Source organism: Vicugna pacos, chromosome 8 (assembly GCF_048564905.1).
Source record: "Vicugna pacos chromosome 8, VicPac4, whole genome shotgun sequence".
Taxonomy (NCBI): Eukaryota; Metazoa; Chordata; class Mammalia; order Artiodactyla; family Camelidae; genus Vicugna; species Vicugna pacos.
Window position 1 is genome coordinate 77575961 of NC_132994.1, and position 16214 is coordinate 77592174.

Here is a 16214-nt window from a genome sequence, read left to right on the forward strand (position 1 = left end):
AGTGAAACTGTCTTTCAGACAGCTGAACTCAACAGGTCATCACAGATTACATGAAAATATGGAATATCATTCAAAGAAATCATGTAAAAGGTTCTGTAGGAGGGAACGCCCCATTTAACAAACGGGCCCGTAGGGACTGTCCTGGGAATCATTTCCCGCGTTGCAGCTCAGGTCCCCAGGCTCAAGAAACCTGGTATTGGTATAAATGAGGTCAAGTGGAAGGTATACTGACTGTTTTTTTTGCCACATGATACATAAAATTCATTTATGTAAAATGTAATGATACATAAAATGCCATTTATTGAGTGATTTTATGTATATATGTGTATATGTCTATACACGTGTGTGTATATATATTTTGTGTATGTGTGTGTGTGTGAAATTTCAAGTTTACAGAAAAGTACCAGCTTTACCAGCTGTGCCAGCACGTGGTGGAGGGACCCCGGCAGGGAGTGGGGCCCTGGGCTGCTGTGTCGTGTTTAAGTGCCGAGCGAGTCACGAGGGCGTCTGGCCAGGGGTCCGGGACTGGGCAGCAGAGCTGCAGGGAGGTGGTGAGGTGGTTGTGGACATGCAGGTGGACAGACAGACAGACAGACAGGGGGGCTGAGGGGAACAGTCGGAAAACCTAGGCCAGAGGCTCAGGAGCTGCAGAGAAGAACACTGATTTTACTTACCATGTGTAGAACGTTTATAAAATCAGCTCCCAGATAATGTGACCACAGGAATTTGAAATGGACTTGTTTTGTTGAATTGAGACACTGTATATGGTTCTCAGAGGGACTACGTGACAGATGGGGTCAGCCTCGGGGAATCGTGCCGTCTGCTGGGTTTTCCCGCGGCTATCAGAGGGTGGGACTCGGTGTGCCAGCGGTCGGCCGGTGCTCTTTGAACCTGCACTGTTAACTGCAGGGGGAGATGAAGGGGTCTCTGGGGGAGGGTTAGCAGTCCCAGAGTGTTGCAGAAAAGGTGTTTCAGTTCAGTCACTGGTTGAACTGTATCTGTGTAACTTTTTGTAGTACCATCTTGCATTTTTGCTTTTGTGACACAGTTTCATAGGTATTAAAGTTCTGAGCTGAGAAATATGTTCTCCGCTGTAGAATACTGGCAGTAATGTTCAAGTGAGATTTCATACATGTGAAGGCTTCCTTTGGTGGTTTTTATCAACAGCTGCAAATTTTGATTTTTATAGTGGAGTTGTAACGCCCTCATAGAAACCGGTGGCTCTGTGAGGCAGCTGCACGTGTCGCCTGGGTTGTCCCGGAAGCCCTCGCCCTTCCGTGAGCCAGCGTGCGGTGAAGCCGCAGCGCACCCGTGTGGGCTGGGGCCTGTGGCTGCGGCGTTTATTTAGGCCTACAGCACGATCCCTGAATTGCTTCGGTGCAGTATTTTCTGCATAGGCTGTAGCTAAGTCTCTCTTCTTGTTGGCCACAAGAAGCCTTTCCTTGTTTGAAGTTTGGGCTCTGCGCGTGGAGAGGGAGAGGTGCGGGGCGGCGTCGAGGGCCGGGATGCAGGAGCGCCGTGATGGCTGCTGGGCCCCGAGGGGCCGACGGTGCCTGCCGTGGGCCTGTTCGCTCGTGCTTGTGGCTGAGGACTCAGTACAGTGACCTCTGTGTTTCTGTTTTTGTTTTACTTTGCAGAGTATTGTATTTCTTACTGTTCTTTTCAGTGTAGTTTTTCTCCCCTGTTTTTGTCTAGGGAGCTGGGCAAGACAAGCTTGGGATCTACGTCAAGTCCGTTGTGAAAGGAGGCGCTGCAGATGTGGTTGGTATACGTTTTAAAGACGTAGACTCAATGCGTCATGTATGTGACAAGTGACGTGAACGGTGCTTTCAGTTTGTTGTGAAAGCGAGTCTGAGCATCTTTCTCACTGGCTTCTCTCCCCCTCGCCCCCCTCCCCCGCCTGCCCCGCCTGCCCCGCGGTGCCCAGGACGGGCGGCTGGCTGCCGGCGACCAGCTCCTCAGTGTGGATGGACGGAGTCTGGTAGGACTCTCTCAAGAAAGGTATCATTTGTTTGTTTGTTTAAAGCTTAATATTAGCACTTTTAGGGCTATTTGTCATTAAGTTTTGGAATTAGAAGATTACAAACAACACTAAAAAGCTGTACATGGCATTTCATTTATTAGCAAATTACATATTTTAGTCTGAATGTGTTTCTTTGACTCTTAGTGCTTCCTGAAATTTCTGAGGACAGTCTTACTGTTCTCAATATGATGAAAGGAGGTGTGTGTGCAGTTGACTTTCAGAGGGAGGGACTCTGGCTGGCGGTCGGAGATTTACCCAGACTAGCGGTGAGGCCGCCATGGGTGCTCGGCTGCTGCCCTGAGCACGGGCTGCAGCGCTGGCCTGGGCCAGGTACCCCCAGAGAGGCACCAGCGTCTCATTGCTCTTACAGTTGTGACACTGTCTTCCTAGGGCAGCAGAACTGATGACAAGGACAAGTTCCGTGGTGACGCTGGAAGTGGCAAAGCAAGGAGCCATTTATCACGGCCTGGCCACCCTGCTGAACCAGCCGTCGCCCATGATGCAGAGAAGTAAGGGCCGGGCTGGGGAGCTGGTCGCTGTCCCCCGTTGGCTGCTGCCCGTGGGCGCAGACACATATTGACCACGTATATGCGCAGCTTTCCCGTCGTGACCCTTCTAGTGCCACAAATCCTGGGCAGCGGGCACTGTGGTTTTCATTGTCCCAGTGGTACAGGTAAGGGCAGGAGGGCGAGCACACCTGAGCGCATGCCCAGGACAGCGAGCTCGCGCTCTGCTGTAGCCACAACCAGGTGTGGTGGTTCGCCAGCTCCCCCAGGAGCCGCTGACTTCACCTGCACAGACCCCGGGGAAACGCAGACGGTCTGCACACGGTCAGTAGTAAGGCGAGGAGCGATGTTTCAGTTTCGACAGGCAGACACGGGGTGTGTGGTCTTCAGAGGGCGGGTAGAGCGCTCTCCTGAAGGACTGTTCTCGCATGTGGGTGTGAGCAGGGGCCAGTCTCGCATGTGCAGAGTTAGGACGGGGTCATCTTGTTACATACAGTTTAAGTAAAAAGCTCAGTTGTTTGAATAGTTTGTTGGTGGGAATTATGGTTTTGTAGCTACATCAGAAATCTCAGGATAAGATCAATACACATGTAGGGCTTTTCAAAGAATTAGTTCAGAAACCAGGGGAAACCTGTTATGACTTAGGTGTCTTCTAGATCATTACACACTTCGTGTTCACTCAGCTGGCCGTGTGCGTGACCTCTGCGTCCGGCCTGGCAGCTCTCCTCTGTGGGCCCGTGCGTGGGGAGGACCCGGAGGCCACAGCTGGCAGTGGCAGCAGAAGCCTCGGGGAGCCAGGCCGCTGCCCATGGAAGCAGACCTGCAGAAGGGCGCCTCAGCAGAGCGGGCCCTGTGTGACAGGTCTTGGCCTGGCACTTCCTGTGCTTTTTTCATGACATCGTGCTTAACACATGGGTTGTCTGATTTCTCAGGTTATAGTCATTTAAAGGAAGCAGACTGGATGATGAGTTAGGAATCAGTGAGGGAAACTGTTAGGTACATCAGGGTCATCGAGGAAGAAGATAAGGAAACCCAAACAGTAAAGGAGTAGTCACATCGGATGATGGCCATGCAGGGCGACAGCCCTGAGTAAAAGAATCCATGCACGTTTTACAAAGGGAAGGAAGTGTGTTTATGTTCCAGTTAAAAATCCTACTTCAAAAGTAGTCTTGTTACTTAGAACAGGTAAGCTTATGAGAAAATCAGCTCTGAAGGAGACTTTTCTCATCGGTGCCGCTTAAATGTTGCTTTATTTGAAAACTTCGAAATTTTTTGGAAGGCTTTACTCTTACGTAGAAATCACCTCATTTCTCCTGGTAAAAACAAATTCTTGCTTATGGAATTTTGAATGTTTATAGAGTCATCTTTCTTTCAAAACTGAACGGGGTGTTTAAGATGAAATCTTGACCGAATGAACAGATCTCGAATGTATTTTGATTTCAGTTTCAGATCGGCGTGGATCAGGTAAACCCCGACCAAAGAGTGAAGGCTTTGAGCTCTATAATAATTCAGCTCAAAACGGGTCACCTGAGAGCCCTCAGCTGCCTTGGGCGGAATACAGCGAACCAAAGAAGCTGCCTGGCGATGACAGGCTGATGAAGAACAGAGCTGACCACCGCTCCAGCCCCAACGTCGCAAGTGAGAGGGGTCTGGGCCTCCCCTCCCGCCTTGAGCTCCCTGGGGACGGGCGTGGTCACAGCTGGAGAGAGGAGGCACTCTAGGGTTGGTGTGTTTAATATTAAACTTTCTTTTCTGCCTCCTACCAACAGATCAGCCTCCCAGTCCTGGCGGGAAAAGTGCATATGCGCCTGGAACAGCAGCCAAAATAACATCCGTCTCCACTGGGAACCTCTGTGCTGAGGTCCGAGATGAGTGCGGGTGTCACGGCCCCAAGCCCCCAGGTCCCCCAGAGTCAGGCCCACGTCGTCTAGTGAAATGTCCTCTCGTGGCTAGCATTGTTTATGATTCCTGAGTGTTTGGGTTTTTTTCTTTTTAATATAATAGGTAAATTAGCTTTAAATTAGTAAGACTGGGCAAAACAAAATGTTTTTTATTATTCTCAGTGTAGGATCACACTTTTAATTTTGAACATGGTTTTTAAACGTACATATTTTAAAACAGATCATTGGAAAGTAAGTGAATCTACTGTACAGACTGCAGAAAGCTCGCTTCTCCTTCCCGTCTTGCAGGAGGAGCCCCCTGCACCCCGGCCGGAGGCCTACCCCGTCCCCACGCAGACGTCCACCAGGGAGTACTTCACCTTCCCCGCCTCCAGGTCCCAGGACCGCGCGGCTCCTCCTCAGAACCAGTGGCCAAGTTACGAGGAGAAGCCGCACGTGCGCACAGACAGTGATCACTCCAGCCTCGCCATCCAGGTGAGCGTCCCCTGCCGTCCCTGGGACCCGACGGGCGGGGAGGAGCTGAGTGGCTTCTGAGACACTCTGGTGTTTCCTGTAGAGCAGCGCCGCTACAGACAGAGCTCCTCCTTTCCTTCATGGTTTTCCTGGTTCCCTGAGGAAAAGAAGGGATGGGGCAGAACGCATACTGTGTAAAGGGGTTCTTTGTCCTCTTTGTGTTGGATAGTGAGATGTCGGTCACATTAAGGTGCAATTATGGTCAGTAAGGCAGGGTTCACTGATTCCGGAAGTGAGACGTGAGGACCAGGACCACATCTGCTGCACTTTGTTCCTATCAGGAGCTGTTCTGAGCCCTGGGGACGCAGAGGTGACTGCGGCCCCGCATGTGAAGCTGAAGGTGTGGGTGGGAAAGGAGCCGAGACTGAAGGACAGCATAGGATGTGCTGGTCCCCATCGGTGGCAGTGGCAGAGCCAGCTCTCAGTGTCCCCGCCGGGGGAGGGTAACGGAGCCCGCCCTCGGTGTCCCCGCCAGGGGAGGGTGGCGGAGCCCTCCCTCGGTGTCCTCGCTGGGGGAGGGTAATGGAGCCCATTCTCAGTCCCAGTGCGAGTGCTAGTGCAGCCTGGGCTCCCACGTACACTGCAACTGCCCAAACAAAACAGCTCTCTGACCCTGGGGTGAGGCTTGCAGAGGGATGTTTGGGCCAGAGGCTCCTGTGCTCTAGGGGAGGAACTGGGTGGGGGAGGAAGTGGCAGGATTCCAGGCTGGAAAGGCAGGGTGACAACGTGGAAGGGCTTTCTGGGAGAAGCTAAGGAACCAGGGTTTTGTCCAAGTTGGTAGAGAAGGAATGTCAGCATGGCTAGTTGACCTGGGAACATTATCAGATGCAGTTCCCTTTTTGGAAAGTTAACACTGGAAGATCAGGGAAAGAAATTAAATGTTTGCTTCAAGTGGGTACTGTCTAGAGTATGTAACAAGTACATGTCCCAGACAGCAAATTCTGGGAGAAAACCCGCCTTGGATTAGAGTGGTGGGAAGAGACCTTAGACTGGAGATGGTTCTGACTGAGCCTGGGAGGGTGGGAGGCGGAGAAGGGACTCCTTCCTGGGAGACGGTGTGAGTGGCAGCAAGGGGGACCTGCGGGAAGTCCAGGCGTCGGGTGCACTGTTAGCCCTTAGGATGATCTGTCCCCACGTGCCACGGACGCCCACGCCGTTTCTCTTTTATGGGAGTGATGTTGTTACGCAGCGCAGATGTGCTAAGTGCAGTTTGCTTCTGCCTCACCACATGGATAGTCACTGGGAGAGGGGGCAGGGAGACTCGGGGCCAGCATGTTGAAGGGTCACTTAGGTGGATGTGAAACCGACCATGAACTTGACGGGGCTCACGGAGGGTGGGGTGGAGTGAGTGGGCACCAGCAGTGAGATGAGGCCTTCAAGGAAGGCGGAGGGGTGGTTCAGGAGTCACTGGACTGAGAAGGTAAGCAGGTGTGTATCTGAAGGCATGAGTCTCCAAAGTTTGTACTATAGAAGTATCTGCTCTACAGATAGCAGGAAATGTGTAATGCTTTTATTTGGGCTGTAGCTTGAATGCCCAGCAGTTGAAAAACTATGTTTCTGTGCACGTAGTAAAGCCGTAAGGGAATGCTAGAAGTACATGTTTCATTTTTCTGTTAGGCTACTGTTTTTTCAAGTGATTCTTCATTTTTTTGTTCTCAGTTTGTATTTTAAGGAAAAGGAAATTATTTTTCAGGTGTGCGGTGTCAATTTCTCTTCATTAGCCAGGCAGGGAAAATGGCAGAGACTCCAAAGTTGGTGATTTTCTATTATATTAAACTACTTTCAGACGTGCCGTTTTTCAGACTTCAGACTAGCCCTTTGAGGAACGTGTGTTCGTTCCTGTGTCACACACAGAAGACGATGTCCAGCGGGTTTACACCCGGTGTTCCTACCTTTCTCAGCCTGGCGGAGACCGTGGTGCCGGTCCTGTCTCAGGGCCCCAGGAACCGGTCGTCACTGGAGGAGCTCAGAGTTGCGGGAGGGCCGCGTGGTTAGGATTCGACAGTCATCCTCAGTAATGGTTAGAACTTCACGGCAGACACGTCATCCTTGTCGCTGTTCACGTCCTTGACTAAATGTGTCCTCTTTGGACGGCAGGCCCGTGTCTGGTGCAGGGCTGAGTGCAGATGGGGTGCGTGAGTTCTTGTGCGCCTGTCTCTGCAGTGACGCGGAGAGTTCGGCTTTCCCTTGACAGATGGAGACGTCCTCTGGGAAGGTGGCGTCCCATGCCGTCGTGCATGGGCAGCCTCAGCCTGTTCTGCACGCTCGCTTCCCCGTTTTCCGAGTCGTTCTTCTCCTGAGATGCAGTGTTTATGGGCTAGTGCCTGTGCTGCGTGCGGCATGTAAGCGTTGTCCGTTCTCTTCCAGCGTGTGGCCCGCTCCCAGGAAGAGCTTCGGGAGGACTCAACTTACCACCTGGAGCCGCACAGGATGGAGGCCCTCGCAGACCGCAAGTCCGACAGCGACCTGTGGGTGAACCCCAGCTCCTCGCTGGGCTCCAGTGCATCCAGCCAGGAGCACCTGGACCCCTCCTCCAAGTCAGGCACGCCCGCCTCCACCCTCACAAAGAGTGGTCCCGGGCGCTGGAAGACCCCGGCGGCCGCGCAGCCCCCGCCCATGCGGACAGACCTGCCCCCGCCGCCCCCGCCGCCCCCCGCGCACTTCCCCGCCGAGTTGGACGGGGTCCCCCTGGACCTGCCACTGCCGCCCCCGCCTGCCGGCCAGGTCGCACCGCCTTCCGTCCAGGCGGCCGCGGAGCGCAAGAAGCGGGAGGAGCACCAGCGCTGGTACGAGAAGGAGAAGGCGCGCCTGGAGGAGGAGCGGGAGCGCAAGCGGCGCGAGCAGGAGCGGAGGCTGGGCCAGATGCGCGCCCAGGCGCTGAACCCCGCGCCGCTGTCCCCCACGGCGGCGCCGCCCGCCCGGCCCGAGAGGCCCGCCGCCCTCCCGCGGCCCCCGGAGACGGTCATCCGCGAGCTGCAGCCGCAGCAGCAGCCGCGCACCATCGAGCGCAGGGACCTGCAGTACATCACCATCAGCAAGGAGGAGCTGTCGGCGGGGGACAGCCTGTCCCCTGACCCCTGGAAGCGGGACGCCCGGGAGAAGCTGGAGAAGCAGCAGCAGATGCACATCGTCGACATGCTGAGCCAGGAGATCCGGGAGCTGCAGGCCAAGCCTGAGCGCTCGGCCGAGGAGAGCGACCGGCTGCGCAAGCTCATGCTGGAGTGGCAGTTTCAGAAGCGGCTGCAGGAGTCCAAGCAGAAGGACGAGGACGACGAGGAGGAGGAGGACGACGACGTGGACACGCTGCTGCTCATGCAGCGCCTGGAGGCCGAGCGGAGAGCCAGGGTAAAGGGGGAGCCGGCGCGGCCTGGGCCCCAGCCGCCCTGCGGGGCGGGGGGTGGGGGGCGTGCGGGGGGGCGGGCCCAGCGCGGGGCATCCCGTGTCCCCGTGCCGCGTCCTCTAGAGGAAGCAGCTGGGAGGCTGGTGCTCCTGAGACACACGCACAGCTCAGGTGGTTCCGCTCACACCCGTCTCTGTCCTCACTGGCACTTGAGAAACAAGCTCGTGGCCGGTCATAATCTGATCAGGGGTTGGCAGTCTTTCCTTAAAGGGCCAGATGGTAACTGTCTCCCGCTTGGGGCCGTACGTACAGGCCCTCAGCTGCCCAGCTCTGCTGCTGACACGGGCCGGCCGCCACCCCCCCCCACCCCGGACTGGCCGGCGGCTGCACTCGGCCAGCGGGCGGCCCCTGGTCTTGATTATCGGCGCCCGTGGTAGGGCAGGAGGCCGTCCAGGCCGGCAGGGCAAGGTCTGCTGTCGTTCCCGGAAATCGAGCCTCCGCAGGAGTTGGTCAGTTGATGAAGCAAGTATTTATAAATTACTAGTTACAGCAATAGTACAGACATACTGAAAACTCAGGATTTTATTCATATTTCTTCGTACTACAAAAATAGTTTCTTTTTGTCTCAAATGCAAGAAGAAAAGTAAAATTTATATTAGTTGAATGCAGTAGATTGTTAAAATGCCAAATTTAAGATTTTTTGTTACCCTATCAAGAGAACTGTTGACAGAGAAGCATTTATCAGTAATAATTTGCAAGAGCTACTGGCCATTTAGTGGGTTTTCTTTTTTAATACAATACAATATTCTGAGAAGAGACAGCAGAGAGCATGTCCTCTTTGTCTTGGAGTTTGTTTCTGACGCCACCTTTGATGCGGTCTGTGCTAGAGACCTAAACCAGCAGCTGCCACGTCAGACACTTCAGTCTTTCTACCTCATGGTGAAATTCAGTCTTAGGTCATTATCAGTGAGGCCTAGAACCAGCAGTGACCCCCTTTCACTTTGCTTTGTGACTGTTTTCCTGAAGTGTCACCACACACAAGTTTCTTAAAGGGCTAAATGTTCACTGTCACATTGTTTTGTTAGTATTGCCCAAGGCATCAGCTGCACACTTCCTCAAGAACGACCACTTCCCACCAGCACTGTTGTGTTGGAAGGAGCAGCTGTTTGATAGATAACTGCTTTCAGCGTAAGAGCTCTCAGAGCTGTGCCCCTGCGGCCAGCACACTGTCCGGCGCTGTACGTGGCTGCCGTGCGCTCGTGGTGAGCGCAGTGACCCGCCACTCTGCTAGTATCCCAGCAGGCGCGTCGCAGGTGGCCCCAGGCCGTGGCCGTGGCCGTGTCTCGCCCACAGCTGCCCTCCCGCAGTCTTAGCTCTGAGTCTGAAGCCGACATTCGTGGTAAATGAGTGGACATACTGATGTTTATTGTTATAACTGTATCCCAACGAGAGGGGAAAGTTAGCGACCACACTGCACTATTGCTATAAATATTCTTTTCTCTGAAGACTACATTTTTACTGAAGGTCTGTCAGTTTTTCCAAATGGTTAAAACACTGAATATTTCAAAGCCTGTTAGTATGAATTATGATATTTGGAAATTTTTTTATGATAATTCAATTAAAATATGTGTATTTATCATTAATTGTATTAAGATGTGTATCTTAGAATAAGAGAGCTAAGGGAGGGTTCACTTTTCTCAGTTTCTGCGAGTCTTAATGATGAAACTCACGAGGCCATTTCTGTTTCTGAGGACTGAAAATCAGTCTTTGGCTCTTTACTTTTCTCGTTGGATTGCCTTCGAAACAGGTGAAGCATGAGAACAGCAGACAAGCTGGCGGCGGGATACAGGTCTAAACTGCCCTTTTGTTCACACTGAGTCTTTCTTTTTTCCTCCTCTGTTGCCTGCAGCAGACTGCTCTGCCAGCAATCTCTGTTCTAGATTTGGTATGTTCTTGTTTCTTTCCCTTGGGTCCTTTTTTTCTGTCTTGATTTTTTTTTTTTTTTTTTTTTTTTTTTTTTTTTTGGTGGTGGTGGTTTTATGTTGTCAGTAGATCTGGTTCTTAGGGGTGGCCTAGATCAGGATACATGGTTCCCTGACTCTAGAAGCATGCCTTTGAATGTGTTTAGATTTAGTTGTTCTTTGCTTTTCTTTGTTAATTTTAATTGTTACTTACTGTTTGTCTATGGTTTTGACCTTTACTCAAGTTTTAGTCGTAAAATTCATACTGTATATTCTTACATACTCGTAAATACACGAGCAGATGAGAGGAATTTTGCAAGGAGCAATCTGTTTCATCCCTATTAAATTGAAAACACATTTTAAGTATTCATTATTAGAAACCCAGTTCACCTGGTACTGACATGGTATAACAACTAAGATCAACTTTCTGTTGGGAGAGAAAGGGGATTTCCAGTAAACATTTATTCTGTTTCCTTTAATACTACCACTTGATTTTAGCCTAGTTCATTGCCGATAGATACTTGAGGTACTTGAGGTCGCATTCTGCTGTAAACGTAGCACGTTTAACGTCAGTATTGGGAAGACTGGGTCAGTCGGTTGGTGCCCTTTATGCTTGACTACTGTATCTCTGTCACCTGCCAGACACGTGTTCTCATTGGTACATTTGTATCAACTTCATATCAGCATGTGTTGTTAGCCAGCTTTTAAATGATACAAGTCTGTCTGCAGACTGACAATACTTCAGACAAATCCCTGAATCCAGGTTTGACTTTAATGGCCTTTTCACCAAATAACAGCCCTCCTTTTTTTGTTTGTTTGTTTGTTTTTTCAATTTAAATAGCATGTTGGCAGTGTCACGCCAAAGGGAAACCTCTCTTGAAAACATCTCCCCTCCCCGATGACTCAAAGGCATGCTTCCCGAGCTTTACGTTTTTCCCATGTGGGACCGAGATAAGAAGTATCTGTTTCTCCCGCTACTTCCGTGTGTACTAGGTGGTCCGCACAGTGGGTGCTGGGAGTACCGGTCAGTTCCATCCACGTCTTCCTCTGCCGCGTGCCTGCTCAGCGTGCGGGGTGCGCCGGAGCCGGCCGGGGGCCATGGCCCGGGGGGGGGCCCCAGGGGCTCTTGCACGTGGGCTTGTGCGACAGGTGTGCGCCGGCGTGGAAGGACGGGGTGGTGCTGAGATTATTTCAGAGGGATAGCTCAGAGCTTTTCTTTCTTTAAAAGAGAATTATTTTGAGTGTTAACACTGACTTAACCAGCACATTTTCAGCATTTCATAGCCTAATTCTCCAGTGAACACTAATATCACCACAGAGCTCTTGTTAGGCCCGAATGCGTGATTCTGTGGCCGGAAGCTCCTCTGGTGGGCGCCAGCTCGTCCTTGAGACGAGGGGGACCGTGCACACAAGTGCCCACGTGTTCAGGACACTCCTGTGCACTTTGTAGGGGTTTTCTTAGGCTCAGCCACACGAATTTTGGTGACAGTGGATGAATGAGACAGGTCTCCTCCCACGTGAGAGCCGCGAGCTGCAGAGACGCTGAGGCTCCCTGGCTGTCCCTCTGGGCTCCCAGTGTCAGGCACCCATGTCGGTCCGGCCCCCGGGGTGGGACGAGACTCCTCACACTCCCACGCGCCCCCAGCCCCACCCCACGACCTCCAGCCTTCCCCGTCCACTTGACTCTTCATTGCTCAGTCTAAAACCTTCGTCACCAAAACCCCTTTTTTCTCTCTGTGGAGAAATTTACCATCTTTCTCAGAACCTGACCATCTAGACCCACCCCAGCCCGAGCCCCCATCATTTCCTGCCGAGTCGCTCGCTTCTGAGTCTTCCTGGAGCCTGCAGGGCGCCTCCCCGGGCCGCCCCCCCTCCCCAGCCTTTCACGCTCACCTGGCTGGTCCTCTGCCCAGGGCGGGACTGGGCCCATGCCTTCATTGCTCTGGCCGGCCAAGTAAGCACATGTGACCCTCTCTTCCTAACAGCCTGTGATGCGGGTGGACGAGGAGAGCACAGCACGCCTGGCATTTCAGAAACACCCCCTCCAAGTCAGGCAGTGAGAGTCCAGACTCCAACCAGAATCCTCTGGGTTCAGGTTCAGTGCCCCTCACAGAAACATCTGCTGCTCACAAGACTGTTGTCTGAATGAACTGTCTTTCAAGTAGGAATTTATGTGACCTCGTCATCTCCCCGTTGGCTCAGCTTTGGCTTGTGACCATTTTGCTGGCTGGTCTTCCGACTCGGGTGGCCTGACATCTCAGGGGAAAAATCCCTCCCCTTTGGGTAAAGCTGTGAGGCGGTGTCTTCCGTGACCCCGTAGACGGCCTCCCTGTCTGGTCCTGACGCGGGGCTGTGGAAATTGGGCATCCCAGGCAAGGAAGCAGCTGAATTAAAAGCTTTATAAAAACTTCAAGCGAGAATTCGTGGGAAGCGGAGTGAGAGCTGTGCCTCCAGGGCCTTGGGCAGCAGATGCTCTGACGGGAGTACCACGGTGGAGGGGCAGGCCGCGCCCACCTGCAGGAAGCCGCAGTGTCCCTCTAGGAGCAGGAAGGCTCGCAGTAAAACCAGCATGGCTGCGCGTGGGGCTGGAACACAGAGCTCACCTGCTTATGTCGGGGACAGCCCCAGGGGTGTGAGGCAGGCTGCCTGTCTCCCTTAGTGGGACTTCTGTTATAAATTAAATATGCAAGTTAGTGTATTTCTGTGGTACAAAGATATAAACAGATATGAACAAATCTCAGCATACTTTCTTCTGTTACATCTGAAAGTACCTTTCTTGGAAATGTGGACTGCCCCAGGGCAGCAGAACCTTGGTTCAAGGTTACCGCACAGCTTTTGCAATCCCAGCGCAGTACTTGGTGTGAATAACTTTGGTCCGGGGTGTCTTGATTATTCTGTAAGAATGATTATTGTGTCTATCCAGATGTGTCCCCGAGTAGAACCTCTCCCAAGACGGCTTCAAGAGCAGTAACTTACCCTCCTTGGTGTAAAACAGGGAGCTCTCTCCTGTCATTGAACCTCAGGGTCAGCACAGACAGTCTGTCACCGTCTAGTCACTGCAGTGCTGACCTCGGTGCCCTTCAGTGGTTGTGAGGTGTGGGCAGACCACACAGCTCAGCGTGCCATCTGGAGCTAGTACTTGGAGTAAATTTAGAGATTCTCTTTTCTCTCGTTAATGCTTTTTTTTTTTTTGAGTAAAGCAGCATATTTTTGAAGAACAAAACAATCTGTTTTAAAAATGAAAATACATGAAACAGGTTATCAAAGTGGGAAGACACTGCCTCAGTTATAATAGTGCTGGCTCAGCTGCCTGACTTTAAAGATCGTAACCAGTAACCTGAGCACGAGGAGATGGCTCCTTGCCTACCACCATCCAGATTTAGAAGAATGAAGGTTTTTAAGAGAAAATGCTTGTGTATAGATTTGTAAGGTGGAATTCTATAGCTGTAATGATGAGAATTGTAACTGTTCTGATTTCTTAAAATTACGTACCCATTTAACTTAAAAGAACGAATTGGCTATTTCAGTGCATGCTGTTCTTCCTGCTCAGAACTTGTTTTCCATTAGGTTTGGAAAGTGTAACTGTGAACTTAGTTTGCTTTATTGGGTCACAGAAAAACCTACTGCACTCATGCAGTGTTACATTCCTCCATAAATTACTTTCCTGTAGATGTTTAATATTGCCGGCTGCTGTTTTATTTATCTATTTTTTTAATTTGGGTGTTACTCCTCATAATTTTTGCTGATGACTCCAGAATCCCTGACAGGCCCGTCCACTGTCGGCTGTATGTCCCTCCGGGAGGACGGCCCTCTGTGCGCTTTCACAGAGCAGGGCCCCCGACTGCGTCCCTGATTCTTAGTCGTCAGCCTCTACTCCTGCCACAGAAGCCCCAAAAGCGACTCACCCTAACCTCCTGCTGGGCCTAGACCTCCGTATTCTCAGGAGGGAGCGCAGTTGATTTGTCTTCTTGGGAAGGGAATTTTCATTTTTTTCTAGGATGTTTTATTGTTTGCTGACGTGAAAAAGCCTAATGACCCAAGTTCATTTGTTACTTTCCCACCAGACACAGTTTTTGTTCCACAGAAACCAGGCAAGAGTGAAGTTGTTAGGTTTTTGTTTTAAAAAATACGTTCAAACGGTTCAAGTCGAGAAGTTCAGCATTTTCTGTTTTTGCTGTGAGTGCTTTGTAGACTGGCGATTCCGTGGATACTGAGGCACCCTTGAGGGGTGTTACGCCGGGGAGCCCTGCGGGGGTGCGAGGCGGACCTGGGTGGCTTCAGGGCTGTGTTAGTTGTAGAAATGTGGCGCCACCGCCTGTTGCTGTCAGGCGGTGCGGTGCTGCAGGTGCTGAGAACTAGTAGCGCAGGGTGCCCAGTGTTGCCCTTTCTCAGCTGAGCCGCACGGGCACCACAGGGAAGAGCCCACCTCTGCTCTGGGCACAGGCGCTCTTCACTCCGGGTCGCTCAGGGGGCTTGGCCCCGTAGTGCGTGGAGAAGGGAGAGCAGGAAGCTGGGGGAGCTGAGAACCCCTCCAGGTAGAAGACGCGTCCTAGGGTTTGGGGTGTCGTTATGTGTTCTGTATTGTTCCAAAAGGTAGGCCCTGAACGATGAAAAACAGGAAGCGAACCATCAGGTGAGGAGTTCAGAGCAGCAGAAAGGCTCTTGACTGGTGGTCACCTGAAAGCTGACCGCGCTGCCTTGGGAGGGGGCGGTAGGTCCCCTGACACCGAAGGTGTCCACACAGAGCAGTAGATTCCTCGGCAGAGCTGGCGTGGAAGGGAGTTCGAATCAGGTTCCTTCCAGCTTTCAGGTTCGGATTCTGTGACTCAGAGTCTGGAGATGTCCCCGAGCTGGGAAGGAATTGTTGCAGTCCAAGGTGGGATCCAGAGGGAACAGTTGCCAAGGGCCGGAGCGGAAGGAGGGCGAGAAGCTGAGCTCTGAGGAAAGGCAGCCGCTGGTCCCCGGGATCTGGTGCTGCCACGAGAGCCCCAGGCTCCCCGCCCCCACGGAGAGGCTGGGTTCACTGCCACACCCCACAAGGGTGGCAGCATTTTTCTGGACCTTGGTGGTGGGAACTAAAGCAAGGGTGGAGGAGCGGGTGGTTGAGTGGGTCTGTCTGGTGGTTCCACAGACCGGGCTCCCCCTGTCCACTTCCAGGGGCTGGTTGCCCAGGTCTGTTAAGTTAAGGAATCGTGTTTGTCTGACATGGGACTATGTAGGGCCAGCGCCTCCTGCTCTGAGCCGCCGTCGGTGGCAGCTTTAGGTGACTTCCTGTGGAACTGTCGAGCTGTGACGTCCCATGTCCCCGTCCCTCCCCGGGCCCCGGGTGTCCTCGGCTGTGTGTGCGTGTGTGTGCGCGCTGCGCGGTGCCCGCGGCCGCACGTGACGGCCGCGCTGTCAGTTGCAGGACGAGGAGCGGCGGCGGCAGCAGCAGCTGGAGGAGATGCGGCAGCGGGAGGCGGAGGAGCGGGCGCGGCACGAGGAGGAGCGGCGGCGCCAGGACGAGGAGCGGCTGAGGCGCGACGCCGAGGAAAAGGTCGTGGTCCTGTGAGGGCGCCGCCCCCGGGTGCGGGCGGAGGGCTAGGAGTCCGCGTGCGCCGCGCGGACAGAGCAGGGCCGGGCCCGCCCCCCACCCCCGCTTGTCCCGGACACGACGTGAGCCGGTCTGGCCCCTGCCTGTGTCCTGAACTGCCTGCCGAGCCCGGCCGCGGGTCTCGCCCCCGGACGCCTGGACCGGGAGCCTGCCCCGCCGCAGCCTCGGTGCTCGCTCTGGTCTTGTGGGCGGGGTCCCGCGCTCACTGTGCAGGTGACGCTTGTCCAGGTGTTCGCGCTGAGTTCGGGCTGCGGGAAGCAGCAGGAACGTAGGAGGAGTCTGCTGACGTTGTTTCAAGTAGGTCATTTCCAGAAATCACGCCATCCGGGTCAGTGGTACATTAATGAAAAACACGACATGAGGACATTTGAACTTCA

The 16214-nt window shown here is 53.1% G+C and overlaps 1 protein-coding gene across 11 annotated transcripts in view; it reads left to right on the forward strand.

Moving 5' to 3' along the window:
- Positions 1-16214, forward strand: part of AFDN (afadin, adherens junction formation factor) — a 126578-nt gene that overhangs the window by 101588 nt on the left and 8776 nt on the right. For 8 of the 11 annotated variants that reach the window (XM_072966220.1, XM_072966221.1, XM_072966223.1 and 5 more), the window contains 8 exons: positions 1696-1761; positions 1928-2001; positions 2414-2532; positions 3973-4167; positions 4299-4390; positions 4719-4904; positions 7311-8288; positions 15646-15780. In XM_072966220.1, coding sequence (XP_072822321.1) covers positions 1696-1761; positions 1928-2001; positions 2414-2532; positions 3973-4167; positions 4299-4390; positions 4719-4904; positions 7311-8288; positions 15646-15780 — 1845 coding nt within the window. The remainder of the gene's footprint in view (positions 1-1695; positions 1762-1927; positions 2002-2413; positions 2533-3972; positions 4168-4298; positions 4391-4718; positions 4905-7310; positions 8289-15645; positions 15781-16214) is intronic. The other 3 variants (XM_072966225.1, XM_072966216.1, XM_072966218.1) reach the window with 1 other exon arrangement.